At 46.6% G+C, this 18519-nt stretch overlaps 1 protein-coding gene across 1 annotated transcript in view; it reads right to left on the bottom strand.

Annotated features, from left to right (window-relative positions):
- Window positions 1-18519, bottom strand: part of GYS2 (glycogen synthase 2) — a 60069-nt gene that overhangs the window by 21243 nt on the left and 20307 nt on the right. The window contains exons 4-6 of the mRNA XM_058191594.1: window positions 17755-17946; window positions 14291-14476; window positions 5950-6094 (exon numbers count right to left, since the gene is read on the bottom strand). Of these exons, the coding sequence (XP_058047577.1) occupies window positions 5950-6094; window positions 14291-14476; window positions 17755-17946 (523 nt within the window). The remainder of the gene's footprint in view (window positions 1-5949; window positions 6095-14290; window positions 14477-17754; window positions 17947-18519) is intronic.

Below are 18519 nucleotides of genomic sequence, written 5' to 3'. Positions count from 1 at the left end.
CTAATAAAGGTTGTGAAGTCCTTGGTGGTCCTTGAACGTGGTTGTTTTCTTGCAGGCATTTCATTAGCTAGCTTGGTAATGAAACATCTGCAAGAAAACAACCAAGCTCAGGGACCACCAAAGACATTTCATTACCAAGCTAGGCAACATCTTCAGTGTTTGGTTGGGTGATGTAATGTCTTCAAGCTCAGAGAGCAGCAAGGACTCTGCAGTTCAACCCTGAGCTACGAATATTCTCTTCTATTGGTACAATTTTTATTGTGCCAATAGAATACCAATACCAATATAGAATGGAATACCAATATAGAATACAATACCAATGCATGGCATGGCGTGGCGTAGCGTAGCGCAGCGCAGCACAGCACAGCACAGCACAGCACAGAACAGAACAGAATAGAACAGAACAGAAAATATGGAACGGAGCAGAATGGAATGGAATGGAATGGAATGGAACAGAACAGAAAATATGGAACAGAATAGAATGGAACGGAATGGAACAGAATGGAACGGAATGAAACGGAACAGAACAGAACAGATAACTCAGATGTTGGTGGGACATCAGTACACTGACATATAATTATTTGAAGCAAACCATTACTGCAGTGGTTCTCAACCTTTATAGTGCTGCGACCCCTTTAATACAATTCCCCATGATGTGGCGACCCCTTTAATACAATTCCCCATGATGTGGCGACCCCCAACCGTAAAATTATTTTCGTTTTGAATTTATCGCGCCTGAAGCCGTATTGGCTAGCGATCTGAACTGCTTGCGATTGCCTTGAGGACGGAGGCATTAAGGCGGAGACTCCTCTCCTATTAAGTTCATCGTGCCTGAAGCCAGATTAGGCTAGCGATTGGGAGTGATTGCAGCTGGCTTGAGAGGGAGACATCAGAGCAAAGATTTCTCTCTTTTTTAATTCATCGCGCCTGAAGCCGAATTCGGCTAGCGATTTGAAGAGCCTGCAGCTGGCTTGTGAAGTCAACCATTGGAGCGCAATTCTTCAACTCGCAAGTATACTTCCCATATTTCCGATGGTCTTAGGCGACCCCTGGCAAATCGTCATTAGACCCCCAATGGGGTCGCGACCCACAGGTTGAGAACCGCTGCATTACTGGAACAGAGATCCTGACCGCAGCCCTACAATCAACCTTAATTATTAATCTAGTCCAAAGCAGTGATTTGGAAATCAATTATCTTCTACTCAAGCATAGATTCTCCATAGATTGTAACTGTATTGCACTAGGGCAAATGCCAGGCTTAATGATCTACTTCCTCAAGGATCACTGACTTTTTTTTTTTTTTTTGAAGCTGCAGCCGCATTTCACAACCTTGCCTATCGACATGTGCCAGTTTCAAACTGTTCTTTACAAGCAAAGGTCCCGGAGAAGGCATCTCAACTCTGATTTTCTGTGAATAAAGCGGCTTGTTTAAAGACCTGGCCATTGGATGTGAAGTTTTGATGCCCTTGATAGATGCCCTATTCCAGGGTTGGCGAACCTTTCGGCACTGAATACAGAAACGGGAGCACGCCTCCATGTGCCGGAAGAGCAGCCGCCCGAAGCGCATGCGTGAACCGGGAAGATGATCTTCCGGTTTCTGGTGCATGCTTGCGCACTGGAAACCTGGTTTTCTGGTTTCTGGTGCGCATGCAAAAACCAGCTGGCTGCGCGCATATAAGCCAGAAACCGGAAGATGATCATCCAGTTTCCGGTGCTCCATCTCGCATGAAGACCAGCTGGCTGGTGTGCCGGAACCGGAAGAGCAACAGGCGACAGCTTGCGTGCCCGCAGAGATGATTCTGCGTGCTACTTCCGGCATGCGTGCCATAGGCCCTATTCCCAAAAAAGGGTAATACGTTCTTATTGGACTTTTGGGTGACATTTCATATTATCTGCCAACTAATATAGCCTTCTGAGATGCCCATAGATGTAGAACTTGTAAACATTATTTTATGTGACTCAGTACTGTCATCTTATAAACAACAGGGATCAAGTTCCCGTGATTTTGGGACGCCTCGATATTTCATATGGTTCTTTACGTTCTTTGATGCAAGAGTGCTATGATGGGATTCCTTTAAAACCTTAGGGTTTTATTTTAGAAATATAATGATATAATGATCTTGATAAAGGTCAAGAATCCTTGAGGAAGCTAAAGAAGCTGAAGAAATCCTAAGGTGTTTTTTTTTTTCTAACTGAAAGGTTGAAACGAGGGGTCCTCGGTCCCCTGTGAGGTTGGTTGATTTCTTGCAGATTTTTCAATACCCAAACTAGGTGACATCATCAGTGCTGGAAGGGAGTGCAGAGAGGAGGAGGAGGAAGAGGAAGGGGAAGGGGAGGGAGGAGAGGGAGGACTATGGGGGCTTGATGCTCTCTGAGGTTGTTTTTGTGCAGACGTTTCATTACCCAAACTAGGTAACATCATCAGTGCTGCAAGGGAGTGTGGACTGCGGAGAGGAGGAGGAGGAGGAGGAGGAGGAGGAGGAGGAGGAGGAGGAGGAGGAGGAGAACGATTATGGGATCCTTAATGCTCTCTGTGGTTGGTTGTTTTCTTGCAAACGTTTCATTACTCAATCTAAGTAACATCAACAGTGCTGCAAAGGAGTGTGGATTGCGGAGAGGAGGAGGAGGAGGAGGAGGAGGAGGAGGAGGAGGAGGAGGAGGAGGAGGAGGAGGAGGAGGAGGAGGAGGAGGAGGAGGACAACAACTATGGGATCCTTAATGCTCTCTGAGGTTGGTTGTTTTCTTGCAGATGTTTCATTACTCAATCTAAGTAACATCAACAGTGTTGCAAAGGAGTGTGGATTGCAGAGAGGAGGAGGAGGAGGAGGAGGAGGAGGAGGAGGAGGAGAAGGAGGAGGAGGAGGAGGAGAACGATTATGGGATCCTTAATGCTCTCTGTGGTTGGTTGTTTTCTTGCAAACGTTTCATTACTCAATCTAAGTAACATCATCAGTGCTGCAAAGGAGTGTGGATTGCGGAGAGGAGGAGGAGGAGGAGGAGGTGATGGAGGAGGAGGAGGAGGAGGAGGAGGAGAACGATTATGGGATCCTTAATGCTCTCTGTGGTTGGTTGTTTTCTTGCAAACGTTTCATTACTCAATCTAAGTGACATCAACAGTGCTGCAAAGGAGTGCGGATTGCAGAGAGGAGGAGGAGGAGGAGGAGGAGGAGGAGGAGGAGGAGGAGGAGGAGGAGGAGGAGGAGGAGGAAGAGGAGGACAACGATTATGGGGTCCTTAATGCTCTCTCCAGTTGATTGTTTTCTTGCAGACATTTTATTACCCAAACTAGGTAACATCAACAGTGCTGGAAGGGAGTGTGGGTTGTGGAGAGGAAGAGGAGGAAGAGGGAGGGAAGAGGAGAAGGACTATGGGGTCCTTGATGCTCTCTAAGCATTGGTTGTTTTCTTGTAGACGTTTCATTACTCAAACTACTCAAACATCATCGGCACTGGGTAATGAAACATCTACAAGGAAACTGCAGACAGCACCTAGCGGTCCACATTAACAAGAGGATTTCAACATTGTTCTGTCGTGGTTAGGCTCCCCCTAGTTCTCACTATTAATGAAATACTTTTGAGGATATCTTTCTGTACCGTATGCTGTGGGAAAGCTGGATCTTACCAGTTGCTCTCTTCAACATGTGATCCGCTTCTATGGCCGTTATCTGAGAGACCGTGGTAAACACATGCGCGCAATGCACCGAGGCCCGTTCCATGCAGTATCTGTGGTATATCTGCCTTTCCCCTGCTTCTTTATCTATATCAAACTGTTAAATGGAAGGGAAAAATCAAGTCATAGCAATAGCCCTTAGACCAGGGATCTCCAACCTTGGCAACTTTAAGACTTGTGGACTTCAACTCGCTTTGCTTTGCTGGCTGAGGAATTCTGGGAGTTGAAGTCCCCAAGTCTTAAAGTTGCCAAGTTTGAAGACCTCTGTTATATAGCGTTGCCATTTTGGCATGGTCTTGTTTACTGATGGAATCTTCTGGCATTGGTCTTGGGAACAGATGAGTCTTTCTCCAATAGGTCAATGGGACATTAGCTTGGTGGAAAGTTGACGTTCTTCCAAACAACAAGCACCACAAGAATTTTATTAAACTTGTATAAGCTACCTGACTCAATGACTGGACAATCATAGCAATCGCATCTTCACTTATATACCGCTTCACATTGCCTTTACAGCCCTCTCTAAGCAGTTTTACAGAGTCAGCATCTTACTCCCAACAATCTGGGTCCTCATTTTACAGAATCTCGGAAAGATGGAAGACTGAGTCAACCTTGAGCCGGTCAGGATCGAACTGCCAAATTGCAGGCAGTTAGCAGTCAGCAGAAGTAGCCTGCAGTACTGCACTATAACCACTGCGCCACCGCAGCTCATCATCAAAAATCCCATATGAAGGAAATTTTCAAACAGTACTCTTACACTTGTAAGTAAGTATTAGACATGGTTACAGGAGTCGGGACAGAAGAACAGAAATAACAGAGTTGGAAGGGACCTTGGAGGTCTTCTAGTCCAACCCCCTGCTCAAACAGGAAACCCTCCACCATTTCAGACAAATGGTTGTCCAATCTCTTCTTTAAAAAACTCCAGTGATGGCGCTCCCACAACTTCTGGAGGAAAGCTGTTCTAGTGATGAATCAATTGTTCTCACTATTAATGAAATACTTTTGAGGATATCTTTCTGTACCGTATGCTGTGGGAAAGCTGGATCTTACCAGTTGCTCTCTTCAACATGTGATCCGCTTCTATGGCCGTTATCTGAGAGACCGTGGTAAACACATGCGCGCAATGCACCGAGGCCCGTTCCATGCAGTATCTGTGGTATATCTGCCTTTCCCCTGCTTCTTTATCTATATCAAACTGTTAAATGGAAGGGAAAAATCAAGTCATAGCAATAGCCCTTAGACCAGGGATCTCCAACCTTGGCAACTTTAAGACTTGTGGACTTCAACTCGCTTTGCTTTGCTGGCTGAGGAATTCTGGGAGTTGAAGTCCACAAGTCTTAAAGTTGCCAAGGGTGGAGACACCCACCTTAGACAGTGGTGGGATTCAAATAATTTAACAACCGGTTCTCGGCCCTAATGACCAGCTGGGTAGGTGTGGCTTGGTGGTCATGTGACCATGTGGGTGTGGCCAACTCAACATCACTCACGTCAACGGGCGCTTCGCCTTAGCTGTTACAATGTAATAAGGGTTAACCAGAGAGGCAGTTTCTGTAAGCAGGGCAATAAAGATTAGGCTAGAAACAACACCAGAATGTTTCCTTCCTGCCTTCCGTACAGGATTAGCCCTTTCAAGTGGAAAAAAAAACAAAATAAGATTTCTTCCAACAACCGGTTCTCCGAACTGCTTAGAAAGTTAACAATTGGTTCTCCCGATTAGGTGCGAACTGGCTGAATCCCACCACTGCCCTTAGACTTATATGCTGCTTCACAGCACTTTCCAGCCCTCTCTAAGCATTGGTTGTTTTCTTGCAAACGTTTCATTACTCAATCTAAGTAACATCAACAGTGCTGCAAAGGAGTGCGGATTGCAGAGAGGAGGAGGAGGAGGAGGAGGAGAACGATTATGGGATCCTTAATGCTCTCTGTGGTTGGTTGTTTTCTTGCAAACGTTTCATTACTCAATCTAAATAACATCATCAGTGCTGCAAAGGAGTGTGGATTGCGGAGAGGAGGAGGAGGAGGAGGAGGAAGAGGAGGACAACGATTATGGGGTCCTTGATGCTCTCTGAGCATTGGTTGTTTTCTTGCAGATGTTTCATTACCCAAACTAGATAACATCATCAGCACTGGATAATGAAACATCTGCAAGGAAACTGCAGACAGCACCTAGCGGTCCACATTAACAAGAGGTGTCGTGGTTAGGCTCCCCCTGTTCTCACTATTAATGAAATACTTTTGAGGATATCTTTCTGTACCGTATGCTGTGGGAAAGCTGGATCTTACCAGTTGCTCTCTTCAACATGTGATCCGCTTCTATGGCCGTTATCTGAGAGACCGTGGTAAACACATGCGCGCAATGCACCGAGGCCCGTTCCATGCAGTATCTGTGGTATATCTGCCTTTCCCCTGCTTCTTTATCTATATCAAACTGTTAAATGGAAGGGAAAAATCAAGTCATAGCAATAGCCCTTAGACCAGGGATCTCCAACCTTGGCAACTTTAAGACTTGTGGACTTCAACTCCCAGAGCTTTGTTTTGCTGGCTGAGGAATTCTGGGAGTTGAACTCCACAAGTCTTAAAGTTGCCAAGTTTGAAGACCTCTGTTATATAGCGTTGCCATTTTGGCATGGTCTTGTTTACTGATGGAATCTTCTGGCATTGGTCTTGGGAACAGATGAGTCTTTCTCCAATAGGTCAATGGGACATTAGCTTGGTGGAAAGTTGACGTTCTTCCAAACAACAAGCACCACAAGAATTTTATTAAACTTGTATAAGCTACCTGACTCAATGACTGGACAATCATAGCAATCGCATCTTCACTTATATACCGCTTCACATTGCCTTTACAGCCCTCTCTAAGCGGTTTACAGAGTCAGCATCTTACTCCCAACAATCTGGGTCCTCATTTTACAGAATCTCGGAAAGATGGAAGACTGAGTCAACCTTGAGCCGGTCAGGATCGAACTGCCAAATTGCAGGCAGTTAGCAGTCAGCAGAAGTAGCCTGCAGTACCGCACTTTAACCACTGCGCCACCGTGGCTCATAACAATTAAACACTAAAATCATTTTAAAAGATGGAACTGCGACAGACTTTCTGTGCATGCGCAAAACTTTCTGCGCATGTGCAGAAAGTAAAAACACATTACTTCCTGGTTAAAACCAGGAAGTTATAACACTTGGGTGGGTGGGCGGAGCTTTGCTCCGCCATCGCTACCAGATTGCTGAACTACCGGCAGCGATCACTACTGGATCGCGTGATCCGGTCCGATCCGTTAGCATTTAACCCTGCTTTCTGTCCCTCTTTCTCCAGCCATTATACAGCTGCAGGCTATGCCTGTCTTATCTGACAGTTCCCAAGGCAGCTTCTCTCCTTGATTAGTTTCCATCCTTTGATTCTTATTCTGCTTTCAGATGCTTTGGAGAATAGGTTGGTTCCCACCCCCCCTTTTCTTTGTGGCTGCCCCTGAGATACTGGAACACTGCTGCAGGGCAGGGAGAGGCAACCAAGAAATATCTGCAACAACTTCCTTATGTAAATACCGCTGTTAAGAACATGCAACAGATATCATGATGATGTCACTATATAGCAGAGGTCTTCGAACTTGGCAGCTACGCTGGCTGGAGAATTCTGGGAGTTGAAGTCCACAAGTCTTAAAGCTGCCAAGTTTGAAGACCTCTGTTATATAGCGTTGCCATTTTGGCATGGTCTTGTTTACTGATGGAATCTTCTGGCATTGGTCTTGGGAACAGATGAGTCTTTCTCCAATAGGTCAATGGGACATTAGCTTGGTGGAAAGTTGACGTTCTTCCAAACAACAAGCACCACAAGAATTTTATTAAACTTGTATAAGCTACCTGACTCCAATGACTGGACAATCATAGCAATCGCATCTTCACTTATATACCGCTTCACATTGCCTTTACAGCCCTCTCTAAGCAGTTTTACAGAGTCAGCATCTTACTCCCAACAATCTGGGTCCTCATTTTACAGAATCTCGGAAAGATGGAAGACTGAGTCAACCTTGAGCCGGTCGGGATCGAACTGCCAAATTGCAGGCAGTTAGCAGTCAGCAGAAGTAGCCTGCAGTACTGCACTCTAACCACTGCGCCACCGCAGCTCATCATCAAAAATCCCATATGAAGGAAATTTTCAAACAGTACTCTTACACTTGTAAGTATTAGACATGGTTACACGAGTCGGGATAGAAGAACAGAAATAACAGAGTTGGAAGGGACCTTGGAGGTCTTCTAGTCCAACCCCCCCCCTGCTCAAACAGGAAACCCTCCACCATTTCAGACAAATGGTTGTCGAATCTCTTCTTTAAAAAACTCCAGTGATGGCGCTCCCACAACTTCTGGAGGAAAGCTGTTCTAGTGATGAATCAATTGTTCTCACTGTCAGGAAATTCCTCCTTATTTCTAGGTTGCTTCTCTCCTTGATTAGTTTCCATCCTTTGATTCTTATTCTGCTTTCAGATGCTTTGGAGAATAGGTTGGTTCCCCCCCCCCCTTTTCTTTGTGGCTGCCCCTGAGATACTGGAACACTGCTGCAGGGCAGGGAGAGGCAACCAAGAAATATCTGCAACAACTTCCTTATGTAAATACCGCTGTTAAGAACATGCAACAGATATCATGATGATGTCACTATATAGCAGAGGTCTTCGAACTTGGCAGCTACGCTGGCTGGAGAATTCTGGGAGTTGAAGTCCACAAGTCTTAAAGCTGCCAAGTTTGAAGACCTCTGTTATATAGCGTTGCCATTTTGGCATGGTCTTGTTTACTGATGGAATCTTCTGGCATTGGTCTTGGGAACAGATGAGTCTTTCTCCAATAGGTCAATGGGACATTAGCTTGGTGGAAAGTTGACGTTCTTCCAAACAACAAGCACCACAAGAATTTTATTAAACTTGTATAAGCTACCTGACTCCAATGACTGGACAATCATAGCAATCGCATCTTCACTTATATACCGCTTCACATTGCCTTTACAGCCCTCTCTAAGCGGTTTACAGAGTCAGCCTATTGCCCCCAGCAATCTGAGTCCTTATTTTTACCCACCTCGGAAGGATGGTTGGCTGAGTCCAACCTTGAGCTTGGGGAGATTTGAACTGCTGAAGACACCAGGCAGTCAGCAGAAGTAGCCTGCAGTACTGCACTCTAACCACTGCGCCACCGTGGCTCATAACAATTAAACACTAAAATCATTTTAAAAGATGGAAAGTACAAATTTGGCACTGTCTCATTTACCGCTTGGGAACCAGAGAGTGGGTCCTTTCTGTCAGGGGTAAAATCTACTTACCTTCCTTATTGGCTCGGGACTGCACGCTGCACGTGTCACATGCGCCCGGCCTTCTGCGCATGTCCCCGGCTTCAAAAACATGCCTAAATAGGATGGTATAGAGCTGGGGCGGGTGGGCAGGCCCACCCGCAATTTCTGCTACCGGTTTGGGCAAACCGTTCCAAACCGACTGAGTACCACCTCTGGTATATTTGGGAGCAGAAGATGCTTGATTTTAAAGCTGACCTATTAAAACTGTTTGATACATTCTAATAAGACTATAATGGCTGGGTTCACAAGACTTGCTTCGGTTGAAGCTTCCCTCCCAATCTAGCAGTGTTGCAATATCTAAGGGGCTGCCTGCCACAAAGAAGCGGGGATCAACCTATTCTCCAAAGCACAAACCACAACAATACACGAGCACGCAATCGATACAAACTTAAAGTGAACGATTGTAGAAAATACGACTTCAGCAACAGAGTGGTCAATGCCTGGAATGCACTCCCTGACTCTGTGATTCCGGGTGCGCTTCAAGGTATTGGTGACCACCTTTAAAGCGCTCCATGGCTTTCCAAGGTAATTCTACTATTAAGGCTACATTAATAAAATCTTACAAGTTTGAAAGTACAAATTTGGCACTGTCTCATTTACCGCTTGGGAACCAGAGAGTGGGTCCTTTCTGTCAGGGGTAAATCTACTTACCTTCCTTATTGGCTCGGGACTGCACGCTGCACGTGTCACATGCGCGCACAGACTTTCTGTGCATGCGCAAAACTTTCTGCGCATGTGCAGAAGGTAAAAACACATTACTTCCTGGTTAAAACCAGGAAGTTATAACACTTGGGTGGGTGGGCGGAGCTTTGCTCCGCCATCGCTACCAGATTGCTGAACTACCGGCAGCGATCACTACTGGATCGCGTGATCCGGTCCGATCCATTAGCATTTAACCCCTGCTTTCTGTCCCTCTTTCTCCAGCCATTATACAGCTGCAGGCTAAGCCTTTTATTATCTGACCATTAGAATTAACACACCTGGTTGTATTTCTTGTCTGCTTTACCTGGGAAGGCTGACATCAATCTAGCAAGTCTCTCACTGCCTCCTTTACAGTTTGAGAATTTATTAGCGACTCTTCTGAGCGTCGTTCTCCACCTATTATGCAGCTGCAGGCTAAGCCTTTTATTATCTGACCATTAGAATTAACACACCTGGTTGTATTTCTTGTCTGCTTTACCTGGGAAGGCTGACATCAATCTAGCAAGTCTCTCACTGCCTCCTTTACAGTTTGAGAATTTATTAGCGACTCTTCTGAGCGTCGTTCTCCACCTATTATGCAGCTGCAGGCTATGCCCTGTCTTATCTGACAGTTCCCAAGGCAGCTTCTCTCTCTCCTGTGCTCCTGTTCCTGTCTTCCAAAGTCATTTCCACATGTAATTATCAGTAGTGGGTTTCACATTATGCTGCTAACAGTTCGCTGCACATGCTCGCTTCGTGTGCACGGGCGCCCGGTTTGCTCATGCACCTGCCTTCCGCACATGCGCCCGGCCTTCTGCGCATGTGCAGAAGGTAAAAACATTACTTCCTGGTTAAAACCAGGAAGTTATAACACTGGGTGGGTGGGCGGAGCTTTGCTCATGCACCTGCCTTCCACACATGCGCCAGACAGACTTTCTGTGCATGCGCAAAACCTTCTGCGCATGCGCAGAAGGTAAAAACACATTACTTCCTGGTTAAAACCAGGAAGTTATAACACTTGGGTGGGTGGGCGGGCGGAGCTTTGCTCCGCCATCGCTACCGGATTGCTGAACTACCGGCCACGATCACTACTGGATCGCGTGATCCGGTCCGATCCGTTAGCATTTAACCCCTGCTTTCTGTCCCTCTTTCTCCAGCCATTATACAGCTGCAGGCTAAGCCTTTTATTATCTGACCATTAGAATTAACACACCTGGTTGTATTTCTTGTCTGCTTTACCTGGGAAGGCTGACATCAATCTAGCAAGTCTCTCACTGTCTCCTTTACAGTTTGAGAATTTATTAGCGACTCTTCTGAGCGTCGTTCTCCACCTATTATGCAGCTGCAGGCTATGCCCTGTCTTATCTGACAGTTCCCAAGGCAGCTTCTCTCTCTCCTGTGCTCCTGTTCCTATCTTCCAAAGTCATTTCCACATGTCATTATAAGTAGTGGGTTTCACATTATGCTGCTAACGGTTCGCCGCACATGCTCGCTTCGTGTGCACGGGCGCCCGGTTTGCTCATGCACCTGCCTTCCACACATGCGCCCGGCCTTCTGCGCATGTCCCCGGCTTCAAAAACATGCCTAAATAGGATGGTATAGAGCCGGGGCAGGTGGGCAGGCCCACCCGCAATTTCTGCTACCGGTTTGCGCGAACCGGTCCAAACCGACTGTGTACCACCTCTGGTATATTTGGGAGCAGAAGATGCTTGATTTTAAAGCTGACCTATTAAAACTGTTTGATACATTCTAATAAGACTATAATGGCTGGGTTCACAAGACTTGCTTTGGTTGAAGCTTCCCTCCCAATCTAGAGTGTTGCAATATCTAAGGGGCTGCCTGCCACAAAGAAGCGGGGATCAACCTATTCTCCAAAGCACGAACCACAACAATACACGAGCATGCAATAGATACAAACTTAAAGTGAACCGCTCCAAACTCGATTGCAGAAAATACGACTTCAGCAACAGCGGGGTCAATGCCTGGAATGCACTCCCTGACTCTGTGATTCCGGGTGCGCTTCAAGGTATTGGTGACCACCTTTAAAGCGCTCCATGGCTTAGGACCAGGATATTTACGGGACCGTCTACTGCCATCTTCTATCTCCCAGCGACCGGTGCATTCTCACAGAGAGGGACTCCTTAGGGTGCTGTCAGCCAGACAATGTCGACTGGCGGCCCCCAGGGGGAGGGCCTTCTCTGTGGGGGTTCCTACCTTGTGGAACAAACTTCCCCCTGGACTTCGTCAACTAGCCGACCTTCGGACCTTTCGCCGCGAACTTAAAACCTATTTATTCCGTCTAGCTGGACTGGCTTGATTTTAAAATTTTTAATTCATTTTATGGGTTTTAAATTATTGTAAATTTTTTATAAGGTGTTATTATATTTTAAATTTTTGGCCAATTGAATAAGTCTTTTAAGGGGTGTTCTTAATATTATATGTATTGTTTTTCTTTGTATTTTTATTCTGGCTGTGCACCGCCCTGAGTCCTTCTGGAGAAGGGCGGTATACAAATTCAATTATTATTATTATTATTTCATCTCCAAACCCCCAAACTTTTAGCCTAAGACTGTCTACTGTTGACCTCACCCCATTCCTAAGAGGTCTGTAAGGGGCGTGCATAAGAGCACCAGCATGCCTACCGTCCCTGTCCTAAGGTTCCCTTTAATTGTATTCATTCTATGTATTCAATTCATGCTTATACTTATATATATTATCTAATACATACTCGACAAATAAATAATAAATAAATAAATAAAATATTTTTTTTTTAAAAAAAAGCACCTGAAGGCAGGGCCAGAAGCAATGGATGGAAATGAATCAAGGAGAGAAGCAACTTAGAATTAAGGAGAAATTTCCCGACAGTTAGAACAATGAATCTGTTGTGTCTCGTCCGATCTCACCACAGCCGGGGCCTTCTTATCTGCTTCCGAACACGGAGGAATGTCCTAGTATGCCTCCTGGCCCCAGCCCTGGCTCCATGCCCAGACAATCTGAGGAGGAGGAAGTACCTCCAGCCCCCAGCTCTGGCTCCATGCCCAGGCAAACGGAGCAACTAGACCCCTCCCCCTCCTCCACAGCATGTGAGCCTGAGGGAGGTCAATTGCCAACAGCTGCAGACTGGAGTGACCCTTGCGTCAGAAGACTTGACAGGCGGAGGCAACAGAAGGAAGGGAGGGGCAGGCCTGGATAAGTGCTGAGCCATGGAGCCACACCCCATGGCCTATATAAAGGACCTGCTTTCTGGCATTCTCTGAGTCAGGCAAAGTCTAAACATATCTTGCTGAAGTCACTTTCTGGTCTCCTGCCTGCCCTGAGGACTTTGCTAGGACTTTGGCAGAGCTGCAGAGGCACCGCCTGATTTGGATTTCCCTGACCCGGCCGTCAGCGGAGGAGTGGGACACGACAGAATCAGGGGAACGGCTTGCCTCCAGATGTTGTGGCTGCTCCATCACTGGAGGTTTAAGAATTTTAAAAAGAAGCCACTTGTCTGAAACGGTATATAGGGCAGTGATGGTGAACCTTTTTGGCACTGAGTGCTGAAACTGGAATGCGCTTGCATGCGCTTGCAGGTGCGCGCACCGAAGCACCCGAAACCCAAAGACCAGCTGGACGGCGTACCCGGTTTTTGGCTGTTTTTTGGGCCATTTTCAAGCCGTTTTTGGGGCCACAAACGGCTTGAAAACGACCTGAAAACCAGCCTGAAAACGACCCAAAAACCGCCCAAAAAAGGTCCATTTTTCGCCAGCTGTTCTTCCGGTTTCCTGGTTTTTGGGTCGTTTTTGGCCATTTTTCGGGCTGTTTTTCAGTGCTCGGATGCTCACAAAGATCAGCTGGAAACCAGAAGAGAAGCTGGCGATGGCGTGCGTGCCCACAGAGAGGGCTCTGTGTACCACCTCTGGCACGTGAGCCATAGGTTCACCATCATGGGTATAGGGTCTCCTGCTTGAGTAGGGGCTTGGATTATGTTGTGCCTCGCCTGCCCCCATCTCTGCAGCCGGGCCCCTCTCATCTCCTGTTATCTCAGCCAGAGACTGATAGTGCAGACAAACGGCCTGGCTTGCCTCCAGCCCCCAGTCCTGGCACCATGCCCGGACAGACCGAGCAAATAAACCCCTCCCCCACAGCATGTGAACATGAGGAGCCTGAAGCCAGTCACGAGCTGGAATTGCCGGCAGCGGGAGGGTGGACGGATCCACGCTTCTGGAGAATGGAAAGGCGACATCAGCAAAAGGAAGAGAGGGGCAGGCCTGGATAAGTGCTGAGTCATGGAGCCACACCCCATGGCCTATATAAAGGATCTGCTTTCTGGCATTCTTTGAGTCAGGCAAAGTCTAATTTGGATTGCTGAAGTCACATCTTGGACTCCTGCCTGCCCTGAGAACTCTGACAGAACTTTGGCAAAGCTGCAGAGGCTTTGCGGCCACGCTTGATACAGACTTCCCCGACCCGGCCGTCAGAGGAGGAGTGGGACACGACAGATTAGAAGGCCTCCACAGTCCCTTCCAGTCTGTTAATTATGTCTCAAGATCACTCCCACATACCATTACATCAAAAGAGTTTGTAGAATGACAGTGGCGAGAAGAGAGACAAAGGCAAGCCGCCTTTACTCACCTGGTCCAAATGATTGTAGAAGTCTATGCTCGCTGCACACAGGTACCTTCCTAACAGAGTCGCGTGAGTTGTGAAAATGGTTGCAATTGGAATCTTCCTGAACCGGCACAGGATGAGACCGGGGCCAGCTTGCCATTCATGGAAGTGAGCTATAACGTTGGGCTTCTCTTCGAACTGACTGGCAAGCTGCAAAGGAGAAGAAAAAAAGGGAAACATATTATGTCACCTCCTAACTTTCACCTCTCAGCAATCTCCAAATTTCAAAGAGAATAAAGAAGCAACTCTGGTGCTGGAGAAGACTCCTGCGAGTCCCTTGGACTGCAAGGCGATCCAACCGGTCAGTCCTAGAGGAGATCAACCCTGACTGCTCTTTAGAAGGCCGGATCTTGAAGAGGAAACTCATATACTTTGGTCACCTAACGAGAAGGAAGGTGTCGTGTCCCACTCCCACTCCGACGAACGAGTCAAGGAAGTCCATAACAAACTTGGCAACGAAGCCTTTGCAGCTTGCCAAGTTCCTTCGAGGTTTATCAGGGCGGGCAGGAGTCCAAGTTGTGACTTCAGCGATAGAGTCTGATATCAGCAAACTAGATAAGACTTTGCTTTACTCAAGGTTGGAATGGCAAAAGCAGGTCCTTTATAGAGGCTATGGGGTGTGGCTCCATGACTCAGCATTTATCCAGGCCTGCCCCACCCTTCCTTCTGCTGGCGTCGCCTCTCAGATCTCCGGAAGTGAGGGTCCACCCACGCTGAATTGTTTTCAGCTGGATCTGCTGTCAGGTTCTGGGAAAGGGAGGGGCCAGAGGGAGTAGGCCCGGGTAATTCTACCACCTGGCTGGCTTCCTGCTCTGAAGGCTGAGCCAAAGGAACACACGCTGTATGAGTGAGGTTTATTGGGCTTGTCCTTTCACGCCTTGAATCCTCTCCGGGGATGAGGCCAGGGCCGGGGGGCTGGAGTTACGACAGGCCGTTCATCTTCATTATCAGACTCCGAGTCTGATAAAAGGCCCGGTTGGAGACGGGAGGGGCCCGGCTGAGGAGTGGAGGGAGGACGAGTCACAACAGAAGGGCTCCCTGGAGAAGAGCCTAATGCTGGGAAAGATTGAGGGCAAAAGAAGAAGGGGACGGCAGAGAATGAGGTGGCTGGATGGAGTCACTGAAGCAGTCGGCGTGAGCTTAAATGGACTCCAGAGGATAGTAGAGGACAGGAAGGCCTGGAGGAACGTTGTCCATGGGGTTGCGACCCAATGGACAACTTAGCAACTAACAACAGCAAAGAAGCAACAGCTGAGTACTTATAATATCAATAACCAAGTCAGTTTTTAAAAAAACCTAGCGGTACATTTGCTCAGTGGGTTAAAAGTATGGTAATTCATTTTCAACTTTGTTTGTTGCGGGATGAACATGGAAAGATAGAGTTGGAAGGGATCTTGGAGGTCTTCTAGTCCAACCCCCTCCCTGCTGGATGGGGAAAAAAGACCTTAGACAGGTTTTTTGAGTGAATTCTGTGGTTATTTAACAATTCAGTTGATCCTGGGTGGGCAGTGTGCATTCCAGGCATTGATAATTTCATAAGCAGAGCAATGATGGGTGAAGCAGTTTTATAGTAGGAACGTTTCTTTAGAATGTATGCATTATAAGGATAGCCAAAGCTTAGGATCTCATTAACTACATTCCATCAAGAGATCCAAGAATATGTCTTGTGTGTGTGTGTGTGTGTGAGTGTGTACCCAGGAAGAAATCCCAAAGGTGTTTTTCCAAAAGCAACTGAACTTCATTGGAGTTTTTTCCCAGGGGTGAAATCTACTTACCTTATTATTATTATCACTAATCTCTTTCCACTTATGACTGTATGACTGTAACTTTTTGTTGCTATCATTAAGGGTTAAATTGCAACCTATGACCATCATTTGTGTTGTAAATGTTGTACCTTGATGAAGGTATTTTTTTCTTTTTCTTTTATGTACACTGAGAGCATATGCACCAAAACAAATTCCTTGTGTGTCCAATCGCACTTGGCCAATAAAATTCTATTCTATTCTATTCTATTCTATTCTATTCTATTCTATTCTATTCTATTCTATTCTATTCCCTACCGGTTTGGAAGTGCGTGCTCCGTGCGCCACACGTGCAATTTGGGACCCTCTGCACATGCGCAAAGCCTTCTGCGCATGCACAGAGGGTAAAAAACAGGTTACTTCCTGGTTAAAACCAGAAGTAACAATGTCCGGGCGGGTGGGCAGAGCCTTGTGCCGCCGCCGCTATTGGTTCTCCAAATCACGCACCCCTGCTGCTACGGGTTCACCTGAACCGGTGTGAACCGGTAGGATTTCCCCCTGGTGTTTTCCTTGAAAAAGTTTCACTTCTGTTACCAGTTCAGTTACACAAGTGTTAGGAACGGGAAAAGATTATGGAATTAAGGGGAGATTTGAGCAGGAGGTCACCAAGTCAAGAGATAGAAGTGTGAGAAAGGAACTCAGAATAACCCTGTCTTAATTTTGTTTGTTCCTCATGCTTTCTTTTATCTCTGGTTCATACAATTCATTATTCAACTTGCTGCCTAATGGCTCTTTCCTATCTTCCCTCAAGGACAGCTCTATGTTCCTTTACTGATGCTGCCTAGGAAGAGGCGACAAAGTCCACCCGGGAGATTTTTCTGAATCCAGAGGGATTCCAGGGACTACTTGGGGATTTCCCCACTGATAAGGGACAATGGATGGAAACGGATCAAGGAGAGATTCAAGCTGGAAATAAGGAGAAATTTCCTGACGGTGAGAACAATCAACCCATGGAACAGAAGTTGCCTTCAGAGGTTGTGGAAGACAGAGATGAAGGTAGAGATAAAGATGAGGAGTTAGGCATTTTTTGTTTATGTATGTTTAAACAATATAATGAGGATTACTTAAATTTGATAAATGTGATAGAGATTACTAGTATTGTTACTGCGAATTGGATTTAATATGAATGATACCCAGAACCAACTCTGTGCACACACAATATGGATGTGTGTGTGTGTGTGTATATATAATAGAAGTTGTGGGAGCTTCATCACTGGAGGGTTTCAAGAAGAGACTGGATTGAGACTGGATCTGTCAGAAATGCTGTAGGATCTCCTGCTTGGGCAGGGGGAAGGGGTTGGACTAAATGACCTACAAGGTCCCTTCCATCTATTCTATTCTATTCTATTCTATTCTATTCTATTCTATTCTATTCTATATTTTCTATTCTATTCTATTCTAGTCTAGTCTAGTCTAGTCTAGTCTAGTCTAGTCTATTCTAGTCTACTCTAGTCTAGTCTAGTCTAGTCTAGTCTAGTCTAGTCTAGTCTAGTCTAAATGGGAGGCTGAGTGCTTGAGTGGCCACCAGCATCAGAGGCTACCAGAGCACTAGAGGTGCTGATCTACACAAGTAGACTCTTCCAGGTAGAAAGATAGATGAAGAGTCCAGCTTCAAAAACACAACACCTCTTTCAAAAACCAGGCAGTTAGCGATCCAAAGATGAGGGCATCATTTGCTTCCCGGTCATGGTAAGGAATTCCGATATGGCTGGCTTCCCAGAATTCCCCTTTCCATCTGTCCAGATTCCAAGCTGCTGATGCTATATCGAACAACACCACGTAGGGGCTTCCTTCAATCAGCCATCTCCCAAAATGGACCTGTTAAAAGGAGGTGGAAGAGTTAGGGCCAAGCATGGGATGTCACTGTCCACATTCATTGGTCAACAATACAGTTCAGGGGACATAATTGGTTCTTTAATCCAGTTGCTGTGGTCCACCAGCAGCCTGCAGAGCTGGCAGCAGAGTCGGACAGTGAGGAGGCTGGGGAGGAACATGGGCCAGTCGTGGAGTCTGGGGAAGGCTCAGATGAGGGCTCTGCGTTGAAGGCAGAGAGGGGGCCAGGGCCATCTGGGAGTTGTGTGCTGACTCCAGAGCCTCCAGAGTCTGACATCAGTGAGGCAGAGGAACAGGGGGAGCTTGTTCCCAGTGCGTGCATGCACAGAGCTGCCAGAAGGCAAGAACAGTTAAGACAAAAGGGGCGACTCAGGAGTAAGACTTGGAGATGATTGGCCCCTCCCATAAGACCTCCTCCATAAGGAGGAGCAAAGGCACGTGAGCCTTTGCAGGAAGCAACTTTGTTCGTGCTGGTCGGTTTAAATTCTGAAGCTCCGTTTTAACTCTGTGCTCTGTGTGGCCTTGCAAAGCTAATTGCCAATTAGGTCTTTGGCAGTG

The sequence above is a fragment of the Ahaetulla prasina genome, chromosome 7 (genome assembly GCF_028640845.1).
Source record: "Ahaetulla prasina isolate Xishuangbanna chromosome 7, ASM2864084v1, whole genome shotgun sequence".
NCBI lineage: Eukaryota > Metazoa > Chordata > Lepidosauria > Squamata > Colubridae > Ahaetulla > Ahaetulla prasina.
Note: the sequence above shows the minus strand (reverse complement) of the source record. Positions and strands in the feature narration are given on the sequence as shown.